This window comes from Talpa occidentalis, unplaced genomic scaffold (assembly GCF_014898055.3).
Source record: "Talpa occidentalis isolate TD23 unplaced genomic scaffold, MPIMG_talOcc4v2.1 talOcc4.3, whole genome shotgun sequence".
Lineage (NCBI taxonomy): Eukaryota > Metazoa > Chordata > Mammalia > Eulipotyphla > Talpidae > Talpa > Talpa occidentalis.
Genome location: NW_023603184.1, coordinates 25,784,237 through 25,800,121, shown reverse-complemented (window position 1 = coordinate 25,800,121; position 15,885 = coordinate 25,784,237). Strand labels below are relative to the sequence as shown.

Below are 15,885 nucleotides of genomic sequence, written 5' to 3'. Positions count from 1 at the left end.
TACTCCTGTGGTGTTTGTTCTTGCCTCCCCTTTATAAGCTATCATTATTGGGGAACAATTTAAGACAGACACCATATTTACTCATTTTCTCAATCCCAATCTGCTAGCATTGAGCCTAGCACACAGAGATGTAAAAAGTTGTTTGCTATATGAAGGATTGATATACCTTATTTTATACACACGCACACACACACACACAATAGGCTCATCCTAGATGAGTTTAGATGAGTAATAATCTCAGTTTGAGGTGTCAGATTAAGAAATGTTTCACTTCCTTATGGAAAGTTCAGTGTCCTTGTTGTAACCTTTTTGTATAGCTTGTTCATCCATTTACCAAATACAATATATACTATAATAACATTGAATGATACTCAAAAAAAAAAAAATTACTGAGTTAATGAACCTGCTGGGCATTTTTCTGGATTTTGAAGATACAGTTAGTGAGAGTTTGGACAAAATCTTGCCTTCATTGACCTTATAGTCTCTAGTCTTCTTTCTTTATCTTTTAGCTCTTGTTCCAAGCCTTTCATTAAGATGACAGATCTCTTGGCTAAAATTTGAGGTGATATGTTGCCCATTGTACTCTAATACAGTCATCCTTGCCTTTTGGAAAGCATCAGGCTTGAGATTCCCAAACCGTGACTCAGGCTTTGGGTCTTGGGAAGCTTGATGGAGATTTCTACAAGATTGTAGATCTAGAGAAGCATCACCCAAATCAGTTTAAATCAGGACTCCCTATATTGTGCCACTTTTGGAAAAAATGAGAATATTTAATTGTGATTCACTGAAATAAAGAAAGGAGACTTTACAGCTAGAGGCTATAAAGCAAGAGGCTCTAGTCACTTGAGGTCTTGCTCATCTGCCATGGAGGTTTGAGGCAATGAATTCTCAAACTATCTGAAACCCATTTGTTGAGTACTAAACAGCAGCATTAGGCCTCACAGGCCTAATGTTAGAATATGGGTTTGAGATATGGAAGGAGGGTAACTTTCATTTTTATGACTAATTTCAGGGAAGTGGTGTCACAGACACTCTTCAGGCTACTGCTCCCAGGAGTCATGATGATTGTGAGAATGGTAGTTCCTCTATATTGTTGTCAGTGGTAGTGATATCCCTGTAGTTTTGATTTGTGTATTTTAATGATTAATGATGTTAAATATTTTTTCATTTGGTGATATGCCTATGTAAATTGTTTGCTTTCTTTATTATTACTGAATTTTGAAAGTTTTTTGATTATTTGGATATAAGTCCTTTATCAGATATATGTTTGACAGATATTTGCTGTACTTTGTGGCTTGTTTTTTTTTTTTTTTCCAAGCCATCTTTCAAGGAGCAAATTTTTTTGTTTTCTTTTTTATTTTTGACTGACTTTTTTTTTTTTTTAAAGATTTATTTATTTTATACAAGAATCAGCGTATAGGCCAGATGCACAGGAGGGTGAGAGGATTCACCAGAGACAGAGCAGGGAACAGAACAGGCAGACTGACAAAATATACTGCTGAGGGGAGCAGCGGGCGTGACAAGAGAGGTCTGCCATGCCATGTGGGACCCTCGCTGGTCGGCCGGGATCGAACAGGTGCTGCAGAGGCTGTGGACAGCTTTGCAGCGCAGCGCTCAACCGCCTGCACCAACAGGGGAGGCCCAAATTTTTTCATGTAGCCTAATGTATTAGGTTTTAAAAAATGGTTTATGCTTTGCTGTTGTTTCTGAGTACTTTTTGCATAGCCCAAGTACAAAGATTTTTTTCCCCCTTTATATTTCCTTCTAGAAGCTTTATGATTTTAGGCTTTACATTTAGGTCTGTGGTCTATTTTGAGTTAATATTTGTAAGTAGCAGAAGCTAAGCTAAGCTAAGTGTACAGGTTCATTTTTTGCCATATGCATATCCAGTTGTTTCAGCATCATCTGTTGAAAAGACTGTCTTATACCAATGAATTTCCTTTTTACCCTTGTCAAAATATCAGAGATCTGTATAAGTGTAAGTCTGTTTCTTAATGCTCTCTTATATTTCATTGATTGGATAGTCTGCATTTACTCCAATACATAACTGTGTTGATTGTAGTTTTTTGTTTGTTTGTTTGTTTCATTATTTTCTCCATTATTTTATTATGTATATCACTAAAGAAACTGAAATACCTCTTAAAGGGAATAAGGAATCTAATTGTTTTGGTCTTCTTGTACCTCCAAATCTATATTTTTAAATAGAGTATTTCTTTATCCACTGTCTGCTTGTATACTAATTTCTTGGCAAAAACTTAAGTATTGGTTTATATGATAAATTGTGGAGCTGAGTTACTATTTACAATAGCTAAGATATGGAAACAATCCAAATGCCCCAAAATAGATGACTGGATCAAGAAGATGAGGTACATATACACAATGGAATATTACTCAGCAATCAAAACAGATAAACACATGCAGTTTGCAGCAACATGGATGGAGCTAGAAGGGCTCATGCTCAGTGAAATAAGTGAGAAAGAAAAAGAAAAATACTGGGGCCTCCCCGGTGGCGCAGTGGTTGAGTGCTGGATTGTGAAGCTGCCCGCAGCCTCTGCAGCACCGGTTCGATCTCCGGCTGCTCCCTGGCCACCGGAGGAGGGTCCCACATGGCGCGCCAACCTCTCCTGCCACCCACTGCTCCCCTCAGCAGTGTACTTCGGTCCTTCTGCCTGCTCTGCTCCCCGCTCTGGCTCTGGTGAATTCTCTCACCCTCCCCCCGCGCTTCTGACTGTACCCAGTGCTTGTATAAATGAATGAATGAATGAATGAATGAATGAATGAATCTATCTATCTATCTTAAAAAAAAAAAAGAAAAAGAAAAATACTGGATGGTTTCACTCATAGCAGGAATTTAGAAAACCTAAATAAGAGACCAGGAAAAAGACTTATCAATGCAAAGTAATAATCAAAATCAACAAGCAACTATAAACCAGAAACACACTACAGGAGTGGGAGGGGGGATTAGGGAGGGGCAGGGAGAGGAAGAACTAGAGTCAAAATAAGGGGGGGGTGCAATTGTATGGGGAATATAACCAAAATGAAAATGCGTACATTGCACAAAGATGAAAAATGATGTAAGAATTATATAAAATAAAATATTAAATAAAAAAAATTGTGGAACTGAGTTGATGTTGTTTAGATGATCTGATATGATTTGATTTAAAATGATTTGCTCCCTGCCATTAGGAGCATTTTATTGTCTGGTAGAGTGTGTTGGACAAACAGGTCATCATGTAATTGATTACAAATGATCTTAAGACTATAAAGAATAACTTGAAGTTACATAGAGCTTATAACAAAGAGGAATAGGCTAGGGAACAAGGAAGCTTACCCAGTAAGTGAAATTAAGCTGAGATGGGTTTTCCAGGCTGAGTAAAAGTGGTTATTGTAGTTTTATATTAAATCTTGACATCAGGTAATATTAATCCTCCAACTTTGTTCTTCTTTTCAAAGTTGTTTTGACTATTTTGGATCTCTTTGTATTTCACATGTATTTAAAATTAACTTACCGTTTTCTACAAACAACCTTCTGAGATTCTGAATGGGATAACCTGAGTCTTTTGATCTATGATAATGGAATATCTCATTTATTTAGAGCTTCTTTAGTTCTTCTCGGCAGTGTTTTGTACTTTTCAGAGTATAGGTTTTTCATCTCTTTTGTCATATTATTCTTACTATCCTGATCAGAATAATTGAAGTTTATCTATTTTACTGATCTTCTGAAAGAACTAGTTCCTGGATTTATTAATTTTCTGCTTGCTATTTCATTGCATTCACTCTTGCCTTTATTGTTTTTCTTCTTGTACTTTTTTTGGATTCAATTTGCATTCCTTTTTCTAGCATCTTAGGGTAGAAGCTGAAATCATTAGTTTGACATCTTTTCTTTCTTTTTTTTTTTTAAAGATTTATTTATTTATTTATTTATACAAGCACTGGGTACAGTCAGAAGCGCGGGAGGGTGAGAGAACTCACCAGACCGAGAGTGGGGAACAGAACAGGCTGACTGATGAAATATACCACTGAGGGGACCAGCGGGCTCTGCAGGAGAGGTCTGTCTTGCCATGTGGGACCCTTGCCGGCGGCCGGGGATTGAACTGGCGCTGCAGAGGCTGTGGGCAGCTTCGCAGCCCAGTGCTCAACCGCTGTGCCACCAGGGAGGCCCCAAATGTTTTCTTCAAGTTCATGTGCTCTGGAATAATTTTTTACTACCTAGCTTAAATTTTTTGCGTAAATAAAAACAAACGTGTCTTTAGAGTTATATTTTTTATTATACATGGGCTTACTAATCAAATAAGCTCAAGCTATCTCTGTTATATAATTTGTCAATGTGAAAAATACCTACCTAGAGAGTGAAAGTTTTTTTTTTTGTTTTTTTTTTTTAGATTTATTTATTTATGCATATAAGAACTGAGATGCAGGCCAGAGGTGCAGGGGGTGAGAGGATGCACCAGAGACAGATTGGGGAATAGAATAGGCAGACTAACTGAAACACACTGCTGAGGGGAGCAGCAGGCAAGGCAGGAGAGGTCTGCTGTGCTATGTGTCTGGCGGGCCAGGAATGGAGCTGGTGCTGCAGAGGCTGCGGATAGCTTCATAGTGCTGTGCTTAACCCCTTGTACCACAAGGGAAGCCCTCAAAGTAGTTTTGTGCTTTATGTTATTTCTATCATCAGATCTTTGATTGACTAAGTAAGTCTAGTCTTTTCAATAGTAAAAGCTAAGTTTAGTTTAGAACTATGTATAGTTTATATATATGCCTTTAAAATCTTTGGTTAAGTGGATAATTAAGCATTGTTTTATAATAGCTGTGATCCCATTTATTCAAGTGTTTTAAACTCTTTTAATGTTTTTGACAAACTTGCCCAAAACAAATTCTAAATGATGCCCTTTGACTTAGTTACTATGAGATTTTTTTCCCCCACAGTACCCCTGGAACAATATCACATAGATTTGTTCACTCTCCTTATAAAAAAGAAGGCTGTAAAATTAATTAAGTCTTAACTTGGTTTATTCAGTTGCATGGGAACAAGCATGGTCAAATGAGAAGTAATACTAAAAGATCTTAAAATCACAAAAAAATCTAAAATGTCCTGGTATTAAATTATTACTCACAATTCTGATTATTATTTTAAAATATCATATGCCTAAATATTAGGCAAATATCCTTGTCACCTGCACTTTAACAATGACCAATTTACAGTCTTTTGAGTTTGACATCTTTTCTAAGAGGAATTTAGTACTTTCAAGTGATATTTTAATGACTTCCCACAAATTTTGATATTTTATGTTTTCATTTTTATTCAGTTCAAATAACTATTTTCTCTTTGCTTTATGTTTTGACCATAGGTTATTTACAAGTGTATTCGTTTTAAGATACTATTATTGTGGCTAGAGAATATGCTTTTTATGATTAAAATTATTTTTACATTTGTTGAGATTTGTTTTATGACCCAGAATATGATATACATTTTAAAGTGTTTGACTTATCTTTGTTGTCGTTATTCTTTTACTCAGAGAAAGCAATTGAGTTGCGTCTGGCAAAAATTGACCATACTGCAATTCACCCACATTTACTTGACATGAAGATTGGACAAGGGAAGTATGAACCAGGCTTCTTCCCTAAACTTCAGTCTGATGTGCTTTCCACCGGACCAGCCAGCAACAAGTGAGTCAACCCCAGGGATTCCTTTTATATAGCTTCACAGGCCCTAGTGGAAATAGTTACCTGTGGCCTGAGCTGATCTCCCCAAAGGGCCCATGAATTTTTTAAAGCAAATATGGAGGAAACCCAAACTATCAGGAGTATTGTAAGCTCCTGTCTTCGCTGTGCAAATTGGGATCACACATGTCCAGGAACTGCAAAAAGTGAGGCTGTGGATGGGTTAATCTCTCAGACAACACCTGTGTAGCCGTTTGTCTTTGATAATTTGTAGTTGAGTTAGTATCTGAACTGAAAATAGGTCATATAGCAGGATGCTATTCTTTAGTTATTTTGCAGATAAGTATATCAAAACCTGGGCAGAGTTGAATGAGTATACTTACAGATCTGCATCTGAAGTTTTTGTAGATATTTCAAAAGGAATTTATTTGTGCTCCTTGGGGAATTATCTTTTTCATGCCCATTCACTGATCTTTAAGTTAACCTTTCTGCAAGGTTACTGAGCTCTGTCTGGTGATTTCTTGATGGTTTCCTGTGGTTAGTGTTGTTTTCTAGATACTTAAGTTTTCACCTGTCACCTTAATTTCTTGGATGTTCTTAATTGTCTGCTTGGATTTTGTCAGGTGGACAAAAAGGAATGCTCCTGCCCAGTGGAGGCGGAAAGATCGACAGAAACAGCACACAGAGCACCTACGTTTAGACAATGATCAGAGAGAGGTAAGATACCTTAAGAAGGACAAAGAATTATCATGCTACGCTCTTATCTTTCCCATTTCTTTGGCCCTTGGTCTGATTCTGATGCTTTAGCAGTTACCTCTCCCTATAAAGAAGAATTAATAACTGGGTTGGTTTCTGATACAGGACTGTGGTTGTGACAGATCCAGGATATACATTGTTTTGTCTGTGACTGCTTGCCTCCAACCTCATAGTCAACTGTCTCCCTGAACCAGTTCATTCCCTGCCCTAGGGCTGGGGGCTTGGAGGGGCAGGACTAGGGGGAAAAGGGGGAGTGACAGAAATTTCAAAAGGTAGGAATCTGAAGGGGGAGGAATTCATTTAAATTCATGAGGCTTTTTGTGGGGGTGATATAGTTAGTGTATTACTAAGAATTCTGCTAGAGTGAGAAGAAGGAAAATTTGAATTTGAGTTAATGTTGTGGATCTCTGAACTTGTGGAGGGAGTTTTTTTTTCTTTTTTTTTTCCTAAGCTTTTTTCTGTTAGAAGAGTAAAGGAGAGGAATGTTATTATCAGGTGACTAGGGATTGATGATTAATTTATCTCCTTAGTTCTTTTTGCTTGTAAGCTGAGTTTCTCAGCTCTGCCATAACTTATTTGCAGTAAGAGACCCTATCTTTCTTAGCTGCAAGGAAATTGTGAAATGAAGCTTCATCTTCAGGAATCCATTTCAGGAATTTTTCTTTGAGTAAAGATCCTGCAGACTTTTTATTTTGTATACATAAAACCCAATAAAGCTTAGTGTTTTTCATATATGTCTGATACCTCAATGAATGGGAAAATAAATAACAGCTTGCTTTTGTTATTTTTTAAATGATTAAATTAAAATTGCAAATTAAGATAATGGATTTTAATCCATGATCTTGATTTAGAGGCTATAGTTGTGCTTGGAGGTTTTGTGAAGGTATTATAAAGTATTGGTGCTATTTTAATAGTTTACCATAACCTCAAATAAAAAGAAAAAACTAAAACTAAAAATATAATCTCCTCTGACTCTTCTACTACACATTATCTCCTCCCCTCCCCCTTTTTGGTCAAAATTCCTGTAATAAGCATGTTGAAACACAAAGATGACAAGGAGGTAGACTTGCTCTTCAGTGAATACTAGTTTGTTAAGGGAGCAAAGTCAGGTACACAAATAACTTATGAGAGGCGAGGCAGTATTTGATCACTGCTGGAGAAAACAGGTAATTTCTACTTGGACTAGTTATCAAAGAAGACTGTTTAGAGGAACCAGCGTGTATTTAAATTTTGGAGGATGATAGAATTGTTAGAGACAAAGAACAGTATCTCAAGTAGAGAAAATGACAATCAAAAACTTGGTGATGTGTAAAGGAGGCTATAAACAGAATATTTCAGAGCAAGGAGATAGTTGAGATAACTAGCAAGTAGAAAGGCAGGTAGCAATAGTCCTGGTGATAGTAATTGAAAGCTAACCTTGGGGATTGGTGTTAGGGACTGATTGAGGGGTCCGAAGATAGAATGGAGAGTATTTTATAGTGGAAAAAAAATATAGAGGAGGAAGAAGTCTGGAATAAAATGTTGGTTGTGAACCTAGGATATGTAGTGGATATTAGCATGCAGTTAATTGCTTTGATGTGATGTTAAACAATATATAGAGACTCCCCAGTAGTGCAGAAAAACAAAAAAGAGTTGTTTTGAATATGCAGTCTAAATTTTCTAGGCCCTACTTTAGCAAGGTTATGCTTTATGGTAGAAAGGGTGTTACAGGGGGCCTCCCTGGTGGCGCAAGGGGTTAGGCACAGCACTATGAAACAATCCGCAGCCTCTGCAGCATGAGTTCGATCCCCAGCCAGCCAGGGAGCAACCCACATGGCGCAGCAGACCTCTCCTGTCTCGCCCGCTGCTCCCCTTAGCAGTGTATTTCAGTCAGTCGTCAGTCTGTTCTGCTCCCCACTCTGTCTCTGGTGAATCCTCTCTCATCACCCGCATCTCTGGCCTGTACCCCAGCTCTTGTATGCATAAATTAAGAAATCTTTTTTTTTTTTTTTAAAAAGAAAGGGTATTACAGGGCAGGGAGAGGGGCACCCATAACCCTCAAACCTGCCTGCTCTGATTAGGTTCTGCCATCCTCCACATCAAGACAAAACATATTCTAGTGCGTAAGACCTTTAATGGAAACAGTGTGCAACAAAGAAAAGACAAAGAATGTAGTTTTCAAATCAAGCACCCAAAGTTACCCGTCACCTCGTGAGTAAATGTCCAGTCAAACAGGGCTGTCCCAAAGCAGGGTCACTGAGGCCTGAAAGCCTGCCACAAGTCTAAGTCACCTCCTGGTGGGGACCCGTAGGAAAGGGGTAGAAAGGGCCTAGCATATCTGAGGCAGAAGGAGCAAAATCAAGATAAAAGCTGCCATTGTTAACCTCCCCAAGAGTCTCTCACCCACATCTGTTTCAACCAGTCCAAGACCAAAAAGCAAGTGCAGCTTCTTCACTGCTCCATGTCCCTCCTGCAGGTCTCCTTTTCACTCTCCATCCTTCTTTCCCTCAGTCTCCTCTTCCGTTTCTTCTCTCCCTGCTCAGCTCCACCCTTCCTTGGGTGGGGCAGGAAATCTGGAACCTCCCTTTCCCTGGGGACCACCCTGTTACAAGGGTAGATGTTCTTGGTATGGCAGAGGAGTTATATTCCTCACAATTTGGTAGGGAAAAATTATTTTCTCAATAGTTCACTGATTTCAGTGGGTTTATATACTGGACTATACATATTCTAACCATATACTTTTTACTTTCTGTATCATTAAAACAAAAGTAATTACAGGACCTTTCCTTTTATGGAGTGCATTTCATCATAAGGAAAATGGAATTCATCGCATTGCCTCATTTTTTCCCTTTAGTATATGAGTTGCATTTTAAACTTTGCTTCCAACTTTAACTGAGTTTAGGAAAGAGGAGGTAAGAGAGCCTGAGGTGATAGTGCCCTCTTCAGGTACCCATCAGTACTGGTCACCTGTGGTTTGTGTGCATTGACACTGATATTTCTGTTTGCTGCAGAAATACATCCAGGAAGCCAGGAGCATGGGCAGCACCATCCGCCAGCCCAAACTGTCCAACCTCTCCCCATCAGTGATTGCTCAAACTAACTGGAAGTTTGTAGAGGGTCTGCTGAAGGAATGCCGCAACAAGGTGAGCTGTGGATGCCTCTGTATAATTGCTATTTCTCTTGGCAGCCAAGTCTTGGCTTTGACCTCTCTTTTTTAATAGTACTCATTTTAAGATCCTATTAATTTGCAATTAGATATATTTGTTTTAAATAAAATATACCATAATTGAGAGTAAGTACTCTTTGCTTGATATAAACTTAACATAGTCTTTAAAACTGAGAGATGATATAATTTTTAATTTTAGACATTATACCCTATTTACTTAAAATCAGTGTAGTTGAATTGTCTTTAGCAGATTAATCTTATACATATGAAAATGTTTTTGCCTTTCTCTTTTAATCTTGTAGCAATGATCTCATATCTAGAAACCAGAATTTACTGAAAGCTTACTTGCTAGGTGCCTGGCCAAAGTGTATTATTCAATTTCAGTTTATTGGCATTTTTTTTCCTTTGCAAATTTTATTGATTTGTTAGTCATTTCTATAATGGTAAATTTGGTAGTATAATTTCACATCTCCACATGTACACTTGCTTATTCACCCTCCATCAAAGGTCCAGTGCCAGTACTCTATTACTTACCTTATCCTCTCTTGCCTCCTTCCCCCATTCCCTCTGGTAACCACTACGTTTTTCATAGGATAGTTGTTTTTCAAAAAGCTATATTGAACTATAATTGATAGACAAATAATTATACATATTAATGTATACATTTTGATGAGTTTGGGTATATACATACACTCATGATACTGTCACCATGATCAAGGCAGTAAACATATATCTATTACTTCCTAAAATTTCCTTGTGTTCTTTTGTATTTTTTTGTTATTTTTGTGGTAAGAATATGAGATATAACATCTTACCATATTTTAAAGCACATGTTGTTGTATTGTTAATTATAAGTACATGTTGTACAGCAGATTTCTAGAATTTAATCATCTTGTACACTGAAACTGAGCAACAATTCCTGTTTTCCCCTCCCTTCAGTCCCTGAAAACCCCCAGTCTATTCTCTTTTCTGAGTTTGACTGTTTTAGATACATCATATTAGTGGAATCAGAGATTTGTCGAGCTGTGACTTCTTTAGCAAAATGTCCTCCAGGTTCCATGTTACTGCAAATGACAGGGTCTCCTGTTTCTTAAGACAATGAATAATGTTTCATTGTGTTTATTTACCACATTTTGCTTATCCATTCATCTGACATTTTGGTTGTTTTCACATCTTGGCTATTGTGAGTAATGCTGCAGTAAATATGAAGGTGCAGATGTCTCTTTGAGATCCTTATTTTAGTTTTTTTGCAGATATACCCAGAAGTGGATTGCTTGATTAAGACATCTTAATTTTTAATGTTTTAATTATTGACTTTTCTTTTCTATAAAATTAAAGTTTTTCATGAAACCAAGTCAGTCTGTTGTATCTTTTAGAACAACCCTACTAACTTGGTCTCAGCTACATCCTATTTATTTTCAGTTTCTAAGTGGCACACATTTGTAGGATGAAATCAAATGTGCTTTCTCTTGTAGAATACATTATTGCTGTTACAAGTTAGATTGATGTATCAGTATCAATAATTTAATTTTATGTGTTTTAAAAAAAGCTTCCATCAGTTTACTCTGAGTCATTGATATCCATGATTTCCCACACAACATTGCCTTTCATGCCATCAAGAACATTAATGATGCAGTCTTTCTTGAAAGAGGACTCCTCTATTGTCTGTGGAATTTTACTTTCCAAACCACTGACATTCATCCTCAAGTTCTGAGATGCATGTCCAGTCAACGACAGCTTCCTTACATTCCATTCCTGGTCAACAAGGATTGTGAGCTACATGCAAATTTCAGAGGTGTTAATATATAAGAAAATGTAGCACTTGGAATTGGAGATATACAGTGATCATTCTAACACTAATAAGTGTTGATTATAATGTACAGCAATAGGAACTCTGAAACTGTTGGAAGTGTAAATTGTATGAATGTTTTGGAAAATAGCAAGCATTATCTAGCGTTTGTCTTTTGAGAATATTCCCTAATGAAAGCTTTGTATCGGGCCTCCCCGGTGGCGCAGCAGTTGAGCGCTGGGCTGCAAGGCTGCCCGCAGCCTCTGCAGCGCCAGTTTGATCCCCGGCCACCAGCGAGGGTCCCACATGACGCGCAGACCTCTCCTGCTGTGCCCGCTGCTCCCCTAAGCAGTGTCCTCCGTCTTGTCTGCCTGTTCTGCTCCCCTCTCTGGCTCTGGTGAATTCTCTTACCCTCCCGCGCTTCTGACTGTACCCAGTGCTTGTATAAATGAATAAATAAATCTTTAAAAAAAAAAAAAGTTTTGTATCATGACCCAGCAAATGCATACAAGTTCACAAGAGCTTTCTTTGTAATAGCCCCAAACTGGAAATAAACTAGATACTAATAAGTAGGAGAGTTAATAAATAAATTGTAGTATATTCGTATATTGAAGTAATACACAGCAATCAGAATGCTCAGTAGCTATACCCATCAACATGGATGAGGTTCATAAAGTTGAGTGAAAAAGCAAATCACAAAAGAAAACATATAGGGAAAACTAAACTATTGTTTAGGGATCCAAATTAGGTGAGAGTCATTTCCTTGCTTTTTAGTTTTATTGTACAAGTCAGGGTATTAAGTGGGAAGGTGATTAGAGAGGGCAAATGAGGTACTTCATAGGAATACGATGGGCAGTACTTTATTTCTTATCCTGGGTGATGGTTATAATAGTATAAAAGCGTATTGGCAGATACTATTAGTTATAATTGTGTTAGTATAATGTATGCACATGTGTCCACATATGTATATTATATGTATGAGGTAATAAATAAAAGCATTAAAAATAGTAACACTGGAAAGAAATATGCTTAAGTATTAAGAGTTGTTGCTTTTGAAATGTAGAAATAGTGATTTTTTTTCTCGTGCTCTTTAGATTTTTATATGTCACAAATTTATGACATGATTGAATCTTAAGAACTTGGACTCAGTGTTTAGGCAGACTTAAATTTAGATCAAAGGTCAAATCTGTTACATTTTTGCTGTGTGATTTTTAAACAGTTTAAATTTTCTGACCTCAATTTCCTTACCAGTAAATTGGAAACAGCAGTAATGTTTATCTGAGTGAAATAATGGAATGTTTAATAAAGTGCCTGATACATAGTAATAAAAGCTGTGGCCACCATTATACATTTTTGTTCTTTTATAGCATTTGAAAAGTTTTACCTAAAAGTAAATTATTCCTTCTTCATTTTTTATCCCCTTGAGAGCTAGTTCAGATATATTTCTAGAATTAAATGCTTGAAGGTTTGTTTAATAAGGTCAGTTAAACAGTGAGAAACAGAGACTGTAAGATGTGAGTTTGACCAATGGGTTTTGTTCTTTCCATTTCATAAATGCCAAAAATAAACCCAGAGTGGTTTGCCCAGGATCATACAGTGATTACTGTGTTCTTTTTAAACAAACTTTTAAAGAATGCATTTGCATGTGATCCTGCTCACTGTGGTTATCTAATCCTCCCGATTGATTCTTGTAGACCAAGAGGATGCTGGTGGAGAAGATGGGCCGAGAAGCTGTGGAGCTAGGGCATGGAGAAGTGAACATCACAGGAGTGGAAGAGAACACCTTGATTGCCAGTCTTTGTGACCTTCTGGAAAGGATCTGGAGTCATGGACTACAAGTGAAACAGGTAATGAAACAGGTAACCTTGCCCTGCTGAGCAAATCGTCTTCCTGTCCCCCCCCAAAAAAAATAAATTATTTATTTATTTATATAAGCACTGGGTACAGTCAGAAGCGTGGGGGGGTGAGAGAATTCACCAGAGCCAGAGCGGGGAGCAGAGCAGGCAGAAGGACCGAAGTACACTGCTGAGGGGAGCAGCAGGCGGCAGGAGAGGTCTGCGTGCCATGTGGGACCCTCCTCAGTGGCCGGGGAGCAGCCAGGGATCGAACCGGTGCTGCAGATGCTGCAGGCAGCTTCGCAACCCAGTGCTCAACTGCTGTGCCACCGGGGAGGCCCCGTCTTCCTGTTTTCATTTACTAGTTTTTCTGTACTCCTCCACTGATACCTTTGAATTATATGCACAGTGCTGATGGAGTGAGATGTGAAATAGCTAAGTAGACAAACAAACAAGTAAATAAATGTAATCCAGATTATTTTATTTAAAAATAAGCTTCATAAATCTCTATGTCTGAGATTATAAAAGGCCATATTATTTCCTGCAAATAGAGTAAAACAACCTGATAGGTCTTGTTTGGCAGCTGACTCCAGTTTGAGATAGAACACAAAGAGAGCTCAGGAAATAACAAACATACTCTAAGTATCCTTCACTAATTTTATATTTCCAGTGGGAAAAGGCTGTCATTAACATTTCTCTTATATGTAGAGAATTTAACCATCGAAAGGAAGACTGCAGGAAGTTAAGTTTGATTTCTACTACTTAACACCCAGAAAATTTCCTTATTTCAAAATACTCTATTTTGAATAGCTAGTCAAGTAGAACAACTTTCACTTTTATGTATTTTTAAAATTGCAAGTAACCTGAAAATTTTTCAAAAGCAGTTTTTTTTTTAAGATTTATTTATTTATGCATATAAGAACTGGGGTACAGGCCAGAGGTGCGGGGAGTGGGTGAGAGGATTCACCAGAGAAAGAGTGGGGAACAGAACAGGCAGATTGACTGAAATACACTGCTGAGGGGAGCTGTGGGCCAGACAGGAGAGGTCTGCTGTGCCATGTGGGTTAGCTCTCTGGTGGGCCTGGGATCCGACTCATACTGCAGTGGCTGTGGATGGCTTCATAGTGCTGCGCCTTAACCCCTTGCACCACCAGGGAGGCCCCAAAAGCAGTTTTTTTTGTGGAAAAATTAGAAAATACATGTAAATATCCTGAAAATATTTAAGGAGGGCTGATAGAGTTTCAGTTAGTCTTTGTAAGTACTTGAGCTACCTTAGTGAACAAAACAGACCTAGATACCTGCCCTCTTGGAGTTTCTGTTTTTAGTCATGTAGAGACAGTCTTACCCTGTCTGTACTTCAAAACATTTTTCTGTGCATGTATACCTATATGCAGTGGTATATTAAAAAATACTACAGACTCAACAATGAGATACTTTTCCACACTCATTAAGATAACTAAAACAAAAAAGACAGATGGTAACAAGTGTTAATAAAGATGTGGAGAAATTGCATCTTTCATACATTGCTGGTGGGAATGTAAAATGGTGCAGCCCTTTGAAAGACAGTCTGGCAATTCCTCAAAATGTTATACCTACAGTTACATGACCAAGCAATACTTTTAGCTATGTACTCAAGAGCAATGGAAACATATTTCTGCATAAAAACTTGTACAGATATTCACAGTAGCGTTTTCATAGCCAAACGACCCAAATGTCTATCACTTAATGAATGGATGAAAGTGAAATATAGTAAATCCATACAATAGAATATTCAACAGTAAAAAAAATCAAGTTAAGTAATCAAGTTAAAAAATCATGATACTACATGGATGAACTTTGAAAGCACACTAAGTGAAAGAATCCAGTCACAAAAGACCATGTATAGTTTGAACCCATTTATATATAAAATGTCCAGGATAGGCAAATTCATAAACAGAAAGTAGATTAAGAGTTGCTAGAAGCTGGAGGGAAAAAGCAGGGAGTTACTGCTAATGACTGTGGGACTTCTTTTGGGAGTGATGAAATGTTTTAAAATTAGTGGTGATGGTTGTACAATTCTGAATATACTAAAATCCAGAATTTTTTTGCACAGAAATTTTATACTTTGTGTGAATTTTATTGTGATGTGATATGAATTACCTCAACGAATTTTTTTTAATCGAAATGGCATCATGCTATACATAATATTTTGTAACTTGCTTTTAGTCAACTGGTAATATATTTTCCATGTTCTTAACTAAGTTTTAGGTGATAGTATAGTGTTTAAGAGCACAGACTATGGGTTGAGTCTGTAAATCAAATAGATTTGATTCCTGCTTACTAATTTCATACAATTGAACAAGATATCTAGCATCTTTAAACTTGTTTCCGTATATATATGAAGGAATGTTAAAAGTATCCACATTGATAGGATTCTTGTGAAGAGCTGATAAGATAATTCATGTAAAACCTGAGCTGAGCTCAGAGCATGGTATCTTATAGGTTCTATATACATGTTTGTGGTTGTTATTCTTCTCAAATCCGAGTGTTTTTTTTTTTTAATAATAAATTTTATTTTTATATTCCCCATACAATTGCAGCCCCCCCATTCTGACCCCAATCTCTCCCCTCCCACCCCCACCCCCTTAAAAGTGTCTCTGGTTCGTAGTTTTTTGTTGATTTTGATTTTCACTTTCTTATAGTTATTCGTTTTCCTGGTCCCT

General features: G+C 37.4%; 1 protein-coding gene across 1 annotated transcript in view; it reads left to right on the top strand.

The window, feature by feature from the left end:
- Positions 1-15,885, top strand: part of DENND5A (DENN domain containing 5A) — a 97,670-nt gene that overhangs the window by 58,197 nt on the left and 23,588 nt on the right. The window contains exons 9-12 of the mRNA XM_037522637.2: positions 5,514-5,664; positions 6,282-6,375; positions 9,405-9,536; positions 13,043-13,195. Coding sequence (XP_037378534.1) covers positions 5,514-5,664; positions 6,282-6,375; positions 9,405-9,536; positions 13,043-13,195 — 530 coding nt within the window. The remainder of the gene's footprint in view (positions 1-5,513; positions 5,665-6,281; positions 6,376-9,404; positions 9,537-13,042; positions 13,196-15,885) is intronic.